The following is a 16,479-nucleotide window of genomic DNA, read 5'->3' as shown; positions in this document are numbered from 1 at the left end:
TTTTTTTTTTTTTCTTTTTTTTCTTGTCTCCTTTATTCTAGAAGTACCAGCCTGGCACCAAAAACGTAAAAACCTATCACTGCTAAATATATAATGAAGTCCAAAGCATTGAAAGATCTAAAAGTACTTTGACAAATAGGGGCTGAAAGAAACATAATAGAAAGAAGTCTAAGTGGTATTACCCATTAAAAGACATAATTTATGTAACGTCTTAAACACACAACTGATTCAAATGTCTTCCTCAAGATCTCAGAGATAGAACTGGTACTAGTGTCTGGGGGAATCAGGACATTCGTTCCAGTTCCAGCTTTGGCTGCTAGTTCCAGGCCACAGACCAAAAGTGTATATTAAATATGTAAAATTACTAATAAGATTAAAGCAAAGCCTCATACACATTATAATACAGAGCTAATGGCAGTAGCAAATGAAATGTAGGAAGCATTCTCATATGCACAGTATCTAATAAAAAAAAAAAAAAGGATGTGTTCATACGGACATGCATGTAGAACTTGCACTCCTCTGGTAATCTCCCAGAGCCATTCATCAGTACTAAAAGTATTTCAGACCATTTTCATGTTGTTCTTTATGGCATAGATTTAACAGTGCAGTAACATACTTAAACAGTGCTAACTAAAAAACCAAAATATACACACAGATACACAAATATCCTTCCCCCCATATGTATGTACATGTATATGCATGCATGTGTCTGTTATGAATTAGTTTACTGCTGAACAGAAGGAGATAGTTGCTTATACTGGATCTACTGGGAGAAAATACAGGTGCTCTGACAGTCTGCAAAAGGAGGAGACTAATTCCAGAGGTACAGATTCACAGTCGAGGATGCCCAGCTGGCAGCTCTTCCAAGCTGATCCCTTGTGCTGTGGCATAGCCTGGAACATCTGCTTCCCAAATCGTCAGGCTGTAGATCAGTCAGGTAGGACAGAGATGTAGTCGCTGTCATCAACGTCTGTAAAGAAATTAATTTTTTAAAAAAGACATTGCTATTGCAAGTCGCTCCTCTGAAAGTCCATGGTGAGCACAATGGCCTGAGGTCATGTTGCTGGGCAGGTATCAGTAACTCAGTTTGGTTTCTTGGTATTCCCTCTGGTATTGCAGGACCAATGTTTAAGTCTCGTGTCCTATGGACTGTGTCCTCCAGGAGCCCATATAGAGGCATAGCTTGCATTGTGTTTTCTGAGCCAGCAAGCTCTGTTATTGAACAGATGTATCCTTGTGAGCTCCCTTCTTCCTGAGGAACAATCAGATGTCAGAAATGATCCACACCTAGTCAATCAGATCAATAGCTGAGATAGCTATGACTGTAGCATAACACACCCTTCCTCCTCTAAATAAATAGCCAACAGCAAAGCTCTCCTCCCAACTGATGGAGCAGAACCAGAAAAAAAAATATTCTCTCTTAGACCTTGCCAGACTTACTATGTTTTTTGAGAAACCTGGGGAAAGGCAGAAGTGGAATGCTTGGGACTCAGTCTCCACTATGGAAACCTACTATCTCTTCACACAGCCACCCTCAGACAAGCAGTTCCTAGGTTAGAAAACAATGTTCAAAAATGTCCAGCAACGAGCCTCGTGACCTCAGTCCCTTGAGATATCTCACTGGTCACACTGGAGCGCTCAGTCCCACATGTGCCAGGCAGCCAGCTGCTGGTGCCACACGAAGGACTGGGCCAGAAAAGCATGGTGCTTTCTCTAGGAAGCACTGTGGTGTTTTACGTGCTACCTACATTTCAGAGAGATATCCATCATGACATTAACCTAAGCTGCCTCTGTGAGCACATAATAAAGCACTCAGGAGGGTGAAGCTTGGAATGCTGTACAAGTGAAATTAAAATTTAATGACCACAATTCAGAAGTAATTTGATTATTTCTAAAAACCTTCATTTTTATGGACAACCACCAACATTTTGACAGTGAAATGAAAGGATTTGTTTTCCTCCCTGTAAGTTCAGGCTGGGACATTATGAATCTTCTACACATTGATGTTGTAGGACCAGACAATAAAATACTTATTACACATGATTTTTTTGTAAAAATATATCCATGCTATTGCAGTATTTTCCATCTCCCTGAAGACAGCATAAAAACCTTTTTAGAGCAAATGTTGCATATCTGCCTTTGTGATACAAGTGATAATGTAATGTTGGAGGCACTGGAAATTTCTCTTTGCCACTGTTTCTCCCAGCAAGGCTGTTGCAGCACTGGCCTCTAAAAATGCAGCTTTGCGGATGAAGTAGTGTGGAGGGCTCACACCTTCCAGGAAAGACATGAACCTCTTGGAGCTGGTCCAGAGGAGGGTCACAAAAATGATCAGGGGTCTGGAACACCTTACCTATGAAGAAAGGCTGAAAGAGTTGGGGCTGTTCAGCCTGGAGAAGAGAAGGCTCTGGGGAGACCTTATAGCAGACTTCCAATACTTAAAGGGGGCCTGTATGAAAGATGGGGACAGTCTTTTTGGCTAGGCGTATTGCAGGAGGACAAGGGGTGATGGTTTTAAATTAAAAGAGGGCAGATTTAGACTAGATATAAGGCAGACGTGTTTTACAATGAGTGTGGTGAAACACTGGCACAGATTGCCCAGGGAGGTGGTAGATGCCCCATCCCGGGAAATATTCAAGATCAAGTTGAATGGGGCTCTGAGCAATTTGGTCTAGTTGAAGAAGTGCTTTTTCACTGCAGGGTGTAGGACTAGATCTTTAAAAGTCATTTCCAATCCAAACCATTCTATGATTCCTATCCTGCCCGCTTGATGGAGGGAGCACCAGAACTATTGAACTGTTGTTGAGTGCAAAAAACCAGCATCTGTGGTACTGACGGGAGGTTTGACTGCAGCACAGAGAGGCTGGCCCACATTGTGTCCTCATCTCATACCTGTGCCTCGGGAGCGTAAATCAGCCGATCAGCCAGAGACTGAACCCTCGGTTTCAAAGCTGTGATCCTGACCACAAGCCTCTATTGCTTCTTATTTTCAAATTTTAACTTAAAAATATTAGTCATGTTTTAATACAAATCACAACAAAACACAAGCTGTCTAGCTTTTTTTTTTTTTTTCTTCCTCTGCCCCCCAGCATCTAAAAAATAACTAAGATTTTGGTTTAAAAATAGCTTTCAGCCTGAACAATGAAGATAAAGGACAGCCTCTACTTCCAGTGAAGCACAGGGGCCTGGCAGCTTGGCAGAACCATATTGGGTAACACTGGTCCTCAGCCTTCCCTAGCCTAGAAACATCAATATCCATGAAGGAGTGAGCTGTGGGCAACATCATGCTTTGTCTTCTCTATCTCTTGCAATTTCAACTTCTTATTTTGTAATGGATGAGGGTATGTAACCTGTGAGATGTGAATAACCCTTTTCCAGGGAACGGAAGAGAGAACATAAGAGAACATAAGCTGGTCTCAGAGGACATGTAACAACTATTCATCACAAACTGGTCAATGCAGTTGTCTTTAAAAAAAAAAAAAAAAAAAAAAAAAGAACACATAAAGGCAGAGCTGAATTTCTTACCATCATAAATGTTATCCTTTCCTGACTTGAAACTTTGGCTTCTTTGTGAGGCCCTTGGTTTCTTTACTGGGTAGCGGAGGTTTGTTACAAGTCCTTGATTTGGCTTTTCATAAACGTGTATTAGGTCCTTTAATGTTCTGAAGGTCCTCTGTGGAACACCTTCAGAACACTGCAAGGAAAGGAAAATAAGGCTTGTTTGCAACTACCCTTCCCATCAAGTCTCCTAAACAAAAAAGAATAATAGGCTCTTTCTTATTTACCAAAGATCTGTTTTGTAAACAGATTTGGTGACAGAATATTTTAATATCCCTAAAACACTAAGGACACCTGTTTGGTGCCCTTAAAAAAACCCAAACAATTAACCCTCCACCATCAATATATTATATCACCCTGTTATTTTAATCAGTCAAAACAGTCTGACTTAAAAAATTGAAGAATGGAACTCTCACATTTTTTGCAAAACATTGTAAGGAAAATTTGGTTTGAAAAAACTAAGTGTTTGAGCTATTAACTGCTGACAGGCATGACAGCAAACCCCAGTAGAGTGGCTATAGTCCAAAATAGATATTTATTTTTTTTGTCAACAAACCATTTTTCTTCATGGGAAACTGTCTTTCGTACTGAGTCCAAAACACTAATAAGCAAGAAGTTACCAGCATGTGTCCTTTTGGTTTGTCTTTTATGGAGTGAGCTCCTCCATTCCACTTAAATGCTACTTAATTGTTGGCAGGCCTGTTGGCTGTTGTACTAACATGGAGGAGCCAACTTTTAAGTGTCCTTTCACCTTGCTGAGGGATTTGATGGACGAAGTCTGCTCTTACTCTTGTTGGAGGAATAAGCAGCATTATCTGGGGTCATCAATTCAGGTGCCTCAGAGTTGCACAGAATTATAGATAGGTCTCTTTAAATCAAAAAGACCATTGCTATATTCCAAATCCCTAAAAGATGCTGGGTTCAATGGCAGAGCTTTCAAATAGAAAAAGCTGATCAGGGACAGGAGCAAGTGATTAATGTGATAGATTTTTCTTCAGTGCTATCAAAAAGAAATGGTCAAATCAGAAAGCAGATGGTCAGCAAGCAACAGATCCACTTAGGTTATAAGAATTCTACAAACATAACAGCTACTTCTGAGCTCATATGTAAGTCTAACATTAAAAAGTCAAGAATTGAGTACAGAAAAAATAAAATTTGGAAGTATTTTGTAAGGTAATGTGTGTATGCATATTTTTTTAAAAATCAAGACAATGATCTTTAGTGCAGTCTTTTACAGATTAAATGGGTTACTCACCTGTATTCTAAAATAGCCGTGTTGTTCCCTGAAGATACGGTAAGTGTAGATTATGCCTTCAAAGCTGTGAAAAACATTGTTGTATACATGAAGCTTTTTATCAACCGTCAGACCACTGCAACTAGCTTAGACTGCTACAGCTGAACTTGACAGCCAGCTTTTGGTTTTGTCTGTTTGCTTGTATCTTAAAGTAAATGGCAATGCAATGGATGACTAAACCCAAACAAATCTAAAGGAATGACTGGTGCTAAATAGCATCAATTATATATATGGATTCACTTTTCCATTTGATGTATGTACCTCTCCTTCAAAAATGGAGCTATAAGGAAAACCTAAATAGCTACAAAGACAAAAGTGAGGTGCCTTTCTTTCCCTGAAGTCAGAGTCAAATACTGCAATGGCAGCTATTCAGAGGATGAACTGGAGATACGACCATGATCAGAGAAAACATCAGTAAAGTTGCAAAGAAATCTACTTCACAAATATGGTGGGGGAACAGCAGTATTTGAAAACAAATTATGTTATGTGATGAATACATATGTTCATCAGAAGAACTTCAGCTGTAGCTACATGAATTGAACTCTCATGAGAGGGAGAATCTTAGGCTGGGAACCTAGCTCCATGTACTTCTGCATAAATGAATAGTTACTCTAGAAGTAAACTACTTTGTTCTGCAGAAATGTGACTATGGATTGAGATAAGGTTAAGACATCAGTTAGAATAGATTTACTTTAATTCAAAGAGTTGCATCACAAGGATGCTTTCCCCCTTCCCCTCCCTCCCCCCTTGGGATACCTGTGGAAATTCATGTTCTTGGCTTAAGAGTATTTTATAAATGTGGGTATTCATTCTTTAAACATAGACATAGAAGTGAGAAAAAAAACCTGAAAACTGATCATTTTATAATTTTTGAAACTTGTTCTTTACTGATTATCTACATTTTGAAAGGTAAACCTCTGAATATTATTGGGTTCCTGTAATTTTTATTAAATAAATATGGAACACATTGAAATAAATACATTAAAACTTTTGTTTCTACATTAGCTCCTAAATGCTTACTAACAGCTGTATATGATACAAATTAATAAAGGCACAGGAAATCAGGGTGAGAGGAGCTTTTTTGAGAATTACATGTTAAACCATAAGGAGATCAGTAGCAAGGGCACTAGGTCTGGACTGGGGCACTGTCAGGGACCTGAGACAGTCCTGGATGAAAGTGGCAGTGTGCTGCAGAGAAAGACATATCAACAGAGCTGTGCCCCATGCTCAATTAAAGAAGAGATGTTTTTGAACTGGTCTCACCGTTCTGACTTCCATATCCTCCATGGGAGTAGTGCCTTACCCTTCCACACCCCAATCCATAAAGGACAAGAAAATGTTGGTTGTTTTCTGTAGCAAGCAGATCAGTATCTCTGCTCATGAGTCAGCTAATTTGAGAGATGTGCATCAGTTTGTGCATCCATCATGTTAGGCAGTAAACAATGTTTTAAGATGCAGTTCTAATCCAAAAGTTATCTTGAAACAGCACTGAGAGTTTCAGTGTTGATTGCATCCAGTTTTAGGACAGCTTTGCTCTTCCTAGTTAACTATTGACCAATCTCTGAGGCAAATCTGTGCCAGTACACCGTTGCCATCCCATTAGCTATCTGAGGTCAGTCACTTTTGCAAGCCAGCATGCCCTACACCACTGCTGCCACCCCTATGGTTTAATTAGTACATTTGTTAATACACGAGTTGAAGTAAAATACATTAAACACTAATGTTTTTAACACCAAAACCCCACAGAGGCTAGCTCGAAGTCAGGTGCTTTTTCATATGCCTGCCCAAAACACTATTGAGAGACACAAGCTGTCTGCAAGCTATCACAAGGTAGATCTGCTTTGCTCCTAAAAAATAACAAAAACAAAAAGAGAATACAATTGTGTTAGTGCAGCATCAAGCTTAACCTTTACATCAGCTCGCATCTGCACACAACATGCACTGTAGATGTGCCCTCTGCTACATCAGTAGTTCAGACTCATCACATGCACCTAAGTAGCCTGTCCCTTTCTCATCTGCTCTACTGCATGAAATCTCGACAGCCATCTTCCCAGGTCAAGGACTAATGTCATTCTTCTGTGTGTCAGGATCCCCATTTGTACCTTCTGACAAAGTAGGCATGCCCTTTCACTCCCACTCTCCCTGCCCTCCCTGCACCCCCTACGTTGTCTAGCCACCAACCCCACAGCACTCTATTTCCCTCTGCCTTTTTCTGCATTCTCCTTTGATTTATTTCAGAAGAGATGTGTTTCTGATTATTGATAAAAACATTTTCTGATATTTTTGAAGTAATTAGGTGTGGTGTTAAAAATTTTTCATGTTACATGCAAACCCATTCTCAAGGAGAGTGTAAAACTTCAGTGTCAAAGAAAGACTCAGTTACTAATTTATAAACTCTGAACACATTAGAAACAAATCAATTGTACATGATAAGTGTAAAACAGGCTTCTTGAAAGGGAAATAAAGGTGCTATTCCAAACAGGAAAAGAAAATAATTGTAGTAGTTAACATTAAGGACTAGAAGTAGCCATTTTCTATGCCCATCTTGCTCATGGACTTGTCATATGAATTCGAACAGGATGTTATAGCTAGCTCAGCTTGTGTTCATACATCAGATCAAATTCCTTTAAAGCACAAGGCTAAGCTTTCATCAGCTAGAAAGCCTGTGAAGAAGGAATTATTTTGTAAGCTATTGTGAGGGTTCACTCTTGAGACACTGAAAAGTCTCATGGCAGGTTATGAAACAGTCCCTTCTGCATTTCTATCAAATGCTATTTACTCATCATTACAGAAGCAATAACTCCAGCAAGCTAAGCTATTTGCTTTGGGCTCCCCTTATTGCCAGTATCAGCAGATTACAGTTCGCCTGTCCTCTGCTGTATAAAATGTCTTTGGCAATTGCCACCCTTTCGCCACTCACTGTAAAGGAAGTCGAAGGCAACCAGCATTACTTGAATACGTATACACATCACCTTGGAGTCTGTTAATATTAGTGAAGAACTATTAGAATTAGAGAAGATGAATGCTTGCCTATGGATCTACCTGAAAGCTCATAAAAAATTTAGAGTACTTACAAAACACAGAGACACAAGGCTCCTTCCACACTTTCACTCTCTCGTATTAAATAGCTACCATTCTTTCTGTTCTTGTTCAGCAGTTCTGCACAGGTTCTTTTAGTAATCTTTCCATGAAAAAATGGGAACTCCATGGACAAAAGTAAACAAGGCCTCTTGCCTTTCAGAGATATTCCAGAGAAAGTCAGAGGCCTGGCATTAAAAGATTATTCCAAATGCAGCTGTCTGCAGACAGCTGAAACAGGAGGTGCTAAGTCCATGCACAGCTTCCTGTGTGTTGTGAACACTGACCTGTCCGAGGCAAAGCTGGTTACAGCTTGTGCTTACAGCTCATGATTGCAGTGACAGCAGGAAATGAGAAATGGTTTGTCTACAGTGGTCACAGTCCACATCAGAAGAGAAGAGTCTTTTGTCTCATTATCAGAGATATTTGAGTCGGGTATCACACTTCTAAGCTATGCAATATCTAAGTTGACACCTAAGTATAATCAAGTTAACTTTTATATTTAAAGTGGCTCAAAGTCCTGCAAATAGTGCTCTTGTTCTTACTTTTGAAAAATGCCGCTTGGTTTGGTTCCTTTCCTTGCCAGACTTGCCTTCTAACACAGTTGTTCAGTTGTCTGAGTTTTGCTGTGGTATGGGTTTCTTTCTTTGTTTTTTCTTCTCAAGTTTTGCTGAAAGCTAATCAGCAATATTTGAGAATGAGATTTTTCAAAACAGAGCATTCTCCCCCCTCTGCTCAATTCTTATTTTCAAAGTATATCTATTTTGTCAAGAAGTTCTTGTCTCACCTTTTTTAAAAAGGGTGGAAAGGAGGACCCTGGGAACTACTGGCCTGTCAGCCTCACCTTTGTGTCTGGGCAGATCATGGAACAGATCCTCCTAGAAGCTAGGCTAAGGTTGATGGTGGACAAGAAGGTGATTTGAAACAGCCAGCATGGCATCACCAAGGTCAAGTCCTGCCTGACCAACCTAGCGGCCTTCTATGATGGAGTGACTACATCAGTGGACAATGGAAGAGCTATGGATGTTGTCTATCTGGAATTCTGTAAAGCCTTTGATGTGGTCCCCCACAAAATCCTTCTCTCTACATTGGCGAGATATGGATTTGATGGGTAAACTGTTCAGTAGATAAGGAATTGGTTGAATGGTTAAATTCAGAGGGTAGGGGTCAACAGCTTGGTGTCCAGATGGAGATGGTGGTGTCCCTCAAGGATCTGTACTGAGACCAGTGCTGTTTAATATCTTCAACAATGGCATAGATAGTGGGATCAAATGCACCCTCAGCAAGTTTGCAGATAAAACCAAGGTGAGTGGTGTGGTTAACTTGCTTGAGGGATGGGATACCATCCAAGGGGAAGTGGACAAGCGGGCTTGTGTGAACCTCATGGCATTCCACAAAGCCGAGTGCAAGTTCCTGCACCTGGGTCAGGGCAATCTGCAGTATCAACACTGGCTGAGGAATGATGGAATTGAGTATAGCCAGGTGGAGATGGTACCGGTAGATGAAAAGCTGGACATGAGCTGGACATGAACCAGTGTTTGCTACCCAGAAGGCCAACTGTATCCTGGGCTGCATGAAAAGAAGCGTAGCCAGCAGATCAAGGGAGTCAATACTGCTGCTCTACTCCACTCTAGTGAGACCTCATCTGGAGTAGCATGTCCAGCTCAGGAGCCCTCAGCAAGGACGTGACCCTATGGGAGTGTCACAAAAATGATCAGGCATCTGGAACACCTTACCTATGAAGAAAAAGAGTCGGGGCTGTTCAGCCTGGAGAAGAGAAGGCTCCGGGGAGACCTTATGGCAGCCTTCCAGTCCTTAAAGGGGGGCTACAGGAAAGATGGGGACAGTCTTTTTAGCTAGGCGTATTGCAACAGACAAGGGGTGATGGTTTTAAATTAAAAGAGGGTAGATTTAGACTAGATATAAGGCAGACATGTTTTACAATGAGGGTGGTGAAACACTGGTGCAGGTTGCCCAGAGAGGTGGTAGGAGTCCATCCCAGGAAACATTCAAAGTCAGGTTGAACTGGGCTCTGAGCAACTTGATCTAGCTGAAGAAGTGCTTGTTCACTGCAGGGGGGTTGGACTGGATGACCTTTAAAGGTCCCTTCCAACCCAAACCATTCTGTGATTCTAATAGCAGGAGAGATGGAATCCTCAAAAGATGGGAGAAGAATCTAGGACCCCTGCAATACAGCCCAGTCTTGAGGTCAAAATGGAGTCCAGACACACAGGTGCTGGCACTGGCAAGGGTCTTCTTGATTTCAAAACATGCTGTTTGTATGTTCACCTCCCAGCTCTGACACCTAGGACATAGTGCCTAAACTATGAAGACTTTGTGATGTGTCATGATTTCCCTGTTGCCAAGCCTTGCTGGTCACCCCCTTGCCCTGAGGCAATGACCCCTGCCATTTCAGTTCAGGGTAGTGACATCTGGCACCACTACTGCCACTCCAAGCCAGTAATACCTGTCACATTGGACCTACATGATGAATTCCAGGATTTGCCTTGCTGATCATCCATAGAAGACAAGGGAATGCCAAAAGATGATACTTTGATAGTTCTCCCTTCTTTTTCACAAATCCTCACCCATTTCAGAAAAGTCCAAGAAATATTTGATGACAAGTAGTTGACAGTTAGGATACGCCAGAGTTACAGCATGCTGATAGCAAAATCTCTATTCTCCCGCCTTTGTGCAGATGAAGTGTGATAAAGGATCAGGTGTAGTGGTGGGGATGGTTAGTTATATGACTTTATTATTTTTCTGTATGTCATCTACCTCACTAAAGCCACAGATTGGGATAAATTACAGGAATAAGTCAGGACTCTATCGGGAATGAGGAAATTGTGTCTAGGAACTCTTGTCTTTTCTGTTCAAAATTAAGAGGTGAACTTGAGAAAAAATGGGTGTTTGTGATGTCCTGGTCAGCCTCAGTCATGAAGCCATGGAAAGTTCCAGAAAAGACTTGGCAATTCTTTGTTCATGCAGAGGTTTTAAAAGTGTTCATCAAAATGAGCTGTAGAACTATACAAAAATTTTAATAGATAAACAAAGTGTGAGACACAGTGACCACCAGCATCTTGACCACAGAGTGGGAAGAACACCCTGTGATAAAAACCAGGTAAACACCCTCTGAACACCAGTAAGCAAAGACATGCATGCTGTGCATTCACCTGTTACTTCCATGTTTTTTACTCTTGACAAGTTTATACACACAAAACTCTTATCTTAACACTAATGTGTTTAATTGCAAGTTACTGCATGACACTAAGAACATTTCCAGATGGCATCTTAGGTCAGGAATAAAGCAAAAAGGTACAGCTTTTTGTCAAAGAAATTTAAAGAGTTAGAAAAAAGATTACCCTAAGAGAGAAACCTAGAAATGGCAAGTGCAAGGTAGAGCTAAAGCTGAGGTCTATACTGCGGTGACCAAAGTCTACCAATAAATAAAGGAAGTCTCCACCCCCGAGGGGACAATGAGAGTGTGGGGAAAATACACCTCACACCTCCCGCTGCCTTGCCTTGCACGTATCCTTGCAAGCATGTGGTAAATTGTTGCTGTCAACTACGCCTGCATTTTCCTATTGGTTACAGCTGCTTAGAGTTTTTGTCTACACATCTTTTAAATAAAATATTTCCATGAGGTATTGTGAGGTGAATGGCTCTTCCAGAAGCCCAGCTCTGCAAAGGAAGAGCAGCAGCTGCTCAGCACTTACCTGCTTCAGGCAGGTTCTCTCTCTGCATTGAAAGGAAAGCTGATAGGAAACAACTGCAGATGCCTCTTTCATGAAGGCAATGACTACATGCTCTTCACACTTTTACCTAAAGACCTCATTAGCTAGGCAAAGACACAGAAGACAGTAGTTTCAGTAGATCTTGCAGATCTGAATCTAGATGTGATATGAAGGAAAACTACAGCTGCACATTGCCCACTGAGCACTTAGTAGAGTGCTTTTTTGATGACAAAAAACCTTGAGAAGAAGAAAGTGCTTGAAGGGGAATGGGGGCTGGGATTCCTTTCAGCAGCAGTCACCATCCACAGCATTGACCACCTTCCTCCTCAGGCAACACTGGGAGCAGCAGGCTTGCTCTTGCCCACCTTTTTCCTCTTCTGCCAATGGCAGATGCAATGTTGGCTCCATTGTCTGTTCTGTCACTAAACTACAAACATGATTCCATGGCCGGACACAAGCAATCCACATTGTGTCTTGTATGCATACACATACGTGTATACACTTTGCTCTGGCATTGGTGGGCTAGTCCAGGGTAAAAATGCAAGGTACTTGCAAAAGCAAAACAGGATTTGCAGATCACAGCTTGGGACGCCTGCTGATTGACACTCGGTAAACAGCTGGGAGGTGGTGGGAGATGGCCTTGTCAGGCACCAAAGAGCTGTGCTGTGAGCCTCACCATGACTTGTACCACACAGCATCAAACATTGACCATGTATGTTGCAATCACATAATAATATATCTGCATAGGCCAAGTTTAGCTGTAAACTCTGAGCAAGCATTTTCTAACAAATATTTCTGGTTTAACAAATTTAGCAAGTCTTTTTGGCTTCTACAAACCTGCATACCCAGGCTGCTGTCTCAGCTGAGTCTGAGGGCCAGTCAGAAATACGAGCTGATGTAATTAACTGTGATGAAATCTGGGTATATTTCAGTTTATGGGCTAAGGGGATGCAGAGAGAGACCAACATCTGGGTTTCTTCACCACTGTTCACTGATAGAAATTTCTAGAATGCCTGATGTCTGCGAGGCTCTTGCTTGAAAAGACGAGAACTGGAAGGGTTGTTGCTTGCATGACAGTTAGGAGCAGAGCCTTTCTCAATGAGTTCAGGATATTGCATGACATAATAATTTTTGTGCATCCAGAGTGGAGCCAGGGCTTGTGGGCAGTGCAGAGGAGCCTTTTCCAGGAAGTGGCTGTAACGCTGCCTGGTGAAAACTACAGTGGGCAAGCCCAGTTTCATCTCTCACCTGCAGCTCATTTTTGCATGGACTGCACTTGTAGCAGTGACAGTTTAAGAACACTGTAATTTGTGCTGTGGACAGTTTGTGACAATAGGCGCCTCTCATGTTGGAGGTAAAAATTACCAGGAACTGCTCCAAGCTCTATGCAGTTTGTGATGTGAGGCCTGGAAAAGTAGAATAGCAGTGGTGCCTCAAAGTAGTGGGGCTTGAGCAGTTGAGGAAGCCACACCAGGCTGAGCCTCTGGCCTTTATCACTGAGATCTTAGCTATACCAAACCAGGCTGTAGCTGTTGTGAATGTGCTCTTAAAATATTTTCACTCCACTTTACAATTGGATTAGGCTGTTTTTCTCTCCTCATCCACTGAAGGAGATTTCACAGTTCCTAGGATAGCTTCTTGTAGCAACTAGCCTTTCAGATGTCAGAGAAAGGAGAAAAAGTGAAATTCTTTTTCCTGCAAGACTGCCTTTTGGCGTGCTTCTACCCCTACATGGAAAAAAAATAGCTCGATTATCACTTGGTGAAAATCATCTATACATCACAACACTTACATCCTTTGGTCAGTCTTGTGTTTTCTGAAATAAATGCAACCACTTTCTTCAGTCTATTCTGACAATTCACATTTTCTTGCAATTATTATCTTTGTTTTTCTCTGATGCTACTTTATCTGCTACTTCTGTAAAATTTGATGCCTATAATTGAACAAAATCTTTTGATTAGAAGAGCTGCATAGTTAGCTACTCTTCCTTATACAGAACAGCTGCAACATTTTGGCAGCATTGCCAAGTCCTGTTTGACAACATATCTAATTTGTTTTCTGCCGTACTGCTGCCTTTACTAATTTTAAGTTTTTCCTTCTGTTAGTGTAAAACCTAGTGGGGCTTTGTCACAGTGGCACCTCGGATTATCAAGCACTCTGGTTCTACAACTCTCTCCTGGCTGCACCTCTAACACAGCAAAGCTCTTGATAGCTGTCCTGGTTCCATGTAAAAAGGGGTTCAGGGCAGGACCCACATGGAACAGAACTATGTACTCGCCTCTGCCCCCCCTCGAGAGAGAGAGACACTTTGGAAAAAAAACCTGAAGTATATTGTTCAACAAGGAACAGAAAATGAAAAAGGGAGGTAAGGAAAATAATATATACAAAGATTAGGGGGAAAATACAAAAAATAAAATATACAAAACCCTCAGAAATGGTTCCAGGGTCCCACGGAGTGAAAGGAGAACTTTCCTCTCCGAGCTCCAAGGCAGGAGTGAAATTAGAAACCACTCCCTGCCTCTTATCAGAGTGTGTGTGGGAAGGGGAGGGAATACAATGGTTTCACCCCCACCCGGGGTCCTCCCAGTTGCTGGAAGGTCATGCCCCCATTCCAAGCCTCAAACCACAACAATAGCGCCTCTGGTAAGAACAGGAAATCTGAAGAGCTAGGTTGCTTGACACTGAAAGTGAAGTGTTCAGTGAATAAATGGGGAGGGTGTGGGACATCGAGGTTAGATTGAACGCTGTGGTCAAAAGCAGCTAAAAGCAAAGCCAGTATATTGACAACTGGTGTGAATAAAGCAAGAAATGGAAGAGTCATTTGTTGTTTGACCAGATCACAAAACAAACACAGGATAAGAAAACAGAAAGAAAGACGAGTTCTAGCTAAGTCTCCTGAAAATTTGGGTTCTCACTGAGCTATGTTGCTAGGCGCTCACAATACCGTGGCTTGCTGTACAAACAGAACCAATAAAGGTTTTTGCAAGAAATACTGTTACAATAACAAATCACATTTAATTTTACAAACTTCACAGCATGATATCTACAGCATCTGTATTTTTTCAGTGTATTCTGCCTGGGTACAAAGTTTTTTTTTTTCTATTTGTGGATGGCAAGATTTACTTTAAACCAAAAGAGACATCATTATGATGTAAATTTAAGAAGAAAATCGAACTAGTGCATCTGTTACTTACAGATGACTGCTAGACCTGTCTGTGCAGTGCCAGATTAATTCCCTGAGGCTCCAGAACTCTGCTATTAGCTTTCTAATAAAATGTAAGCCTAGGAGGAAAAGGCTGTTTTATAACCCTCTTAACATATTGTCCATTTTTAAAAATGAAAATGGTCCTTCAAAATGGAAACTTCTCTGTGCTACAAGTAAAAAGTCATAGAACCAAACAATTAAAAAAAAGGTTATATATATCTATAAAACACCTAATTATGTGTAAGTAGTGGGTTTTGGTCTTGAAATTATCTAGAATTTAGCTTAAAAATTTACTTGCAAGACAGAGTAACAAAAAAACTATTTTCCTTCTCTATGGCAAACCTGTTGTCAGGGCTCTCAGTGATCCACATTGAATTACTCCCTGAGTTTATAATAATTCCAATGGTTGTATGTAAGTTAATATACTTGCAAAAAAAAATTTTTTTTTTCAGTGTCTTTAAACAGAAGAAACTGGTGGCATAAAGTGTGCCCTCAAAGAGACCTTGGCACCTCCTGAAAATCTTTGGCAGGCCAGGGGGGATGTTTGAGGGATATAGAATCCCACTAGCACTGGAGATCCTCTGCTGCTGCACAAATGCAGAGGAACAATTCACCCTGACTGGAAACACATTTCAGGTGCTAGATGCCACCAAAATTCCTCTTCAATGGAACACCACTTACACCAAGAAGATTATTTACTTGAAGCTCATTCAATCCAACCTAAATAGCACAGATCTTTGTGAGAAGTACACTTAGACTTTCTCGTAACAAGTCTACTCTACTATGATAACATGGTCTTCACAACCTAAAAAGCACATTCTTCAGCTTCATTTTCACAAAGCCACTGCCTCCACACAGTTGATGGTCCTGATTTGTGTTAACTGTTAGACACCTGAAAAATCAGTTCCTAAGACATCATTGGTCTCAAATATCACATAAAACAATTCATGAAATGCAGTAAGAAGTCAGTTCACGTCACAATGTCCCCAAAATACTGACTTCCTGTTAAGTAATGTGCAAGAAAAGTGGAGGCAAGCCACCAGAGGAGGGAAAGAAGAGAAATTCAGAGAAAGGAAAAAAAAAAGATGGGTGAGACAAAATCCATTTTTTCTTAAAAACAATCAAAGACTGAAGTGAATAATATAAATGAGAAAAATATCTGAAGACCATTTAACCTTACTTTGTTTAAAGACATATGAACAAACATTGATCGTGCAACAAGTGATTCATTAGAGCACTATGAAGTGTTAGAACTATGATTTTCATGTAAACATAAGCCATGAACTTCACTGCAATATACTTTTCATGCACTGTTTCAGCTTCTGTGATCAAATTCACATGGCTAGTTTTGATCTTCAGCACAGCTATATTTGAGTGAGGGAACTTTTCTTTTTTTCAAGGACAGTTTCTAACAGTGACCTGATTTGAGGCCATGTGGGGACTCTGAATTTTGGAGCTTAAGACCATCATGTTATCAGCTTACTATTTACTTGCGAAGGCACCTCCATGTCTCAGTGAGAAACATTCTCCCTAACCCCTAGCTGGTCTTCTACCAGTTTTCATTAGTTTGCAAAGAATTAGACTAATATTTAGGAAACTAGATTATAGTT

General features: G+C 40.9%; 1 protein-coding gene across 1 annotated transcript; it reads right to left on the bottom strand.

Moving 5' to 3' along the window:
- Window positions 1–929: 929 nt before the first annotated feature.
- SH2D1B (SH2 domain containing 1B) lies at window positions 930–8,060 on the bottom strand. The gene is made up of 4 exons (XM_008948069.1): window positions 7,927–8,060; window positions 4,814–4,877; window positions 3,526–3,694; window positions 930–970 (listed from the first exon to the last, which is right to left on the bottom strand). Exons 1-4 carry the CDS (start codon window positions 8,058–8,060, stop codon window positions 930–932), a joined length of 408 nt encoding a protein of 135 aa, XP_008946317.1.
- Between the last annotated feature and the right edge of the window lie 8,419 nt (window positions 8,061–16,479).

This window comes from Merops nubicus, unplaced genomic scaffold (genome assembly GCF_000691845.1).
Source record: "Merops nubicus isolate BGI_N331 unplaced genomic scaffold, ASM69184v1 scaffold6989, whole genome shotgun sequence".
Classification (NCBI taxonomy): Eukaryota; Metazoa; Chordata; class Aves; order Coraciiformes; family Meropidae; genus Merops; species Merops nubicus.
This window is presented reverse-complemented; position numbering and strand designations above follow the sequence as displayed.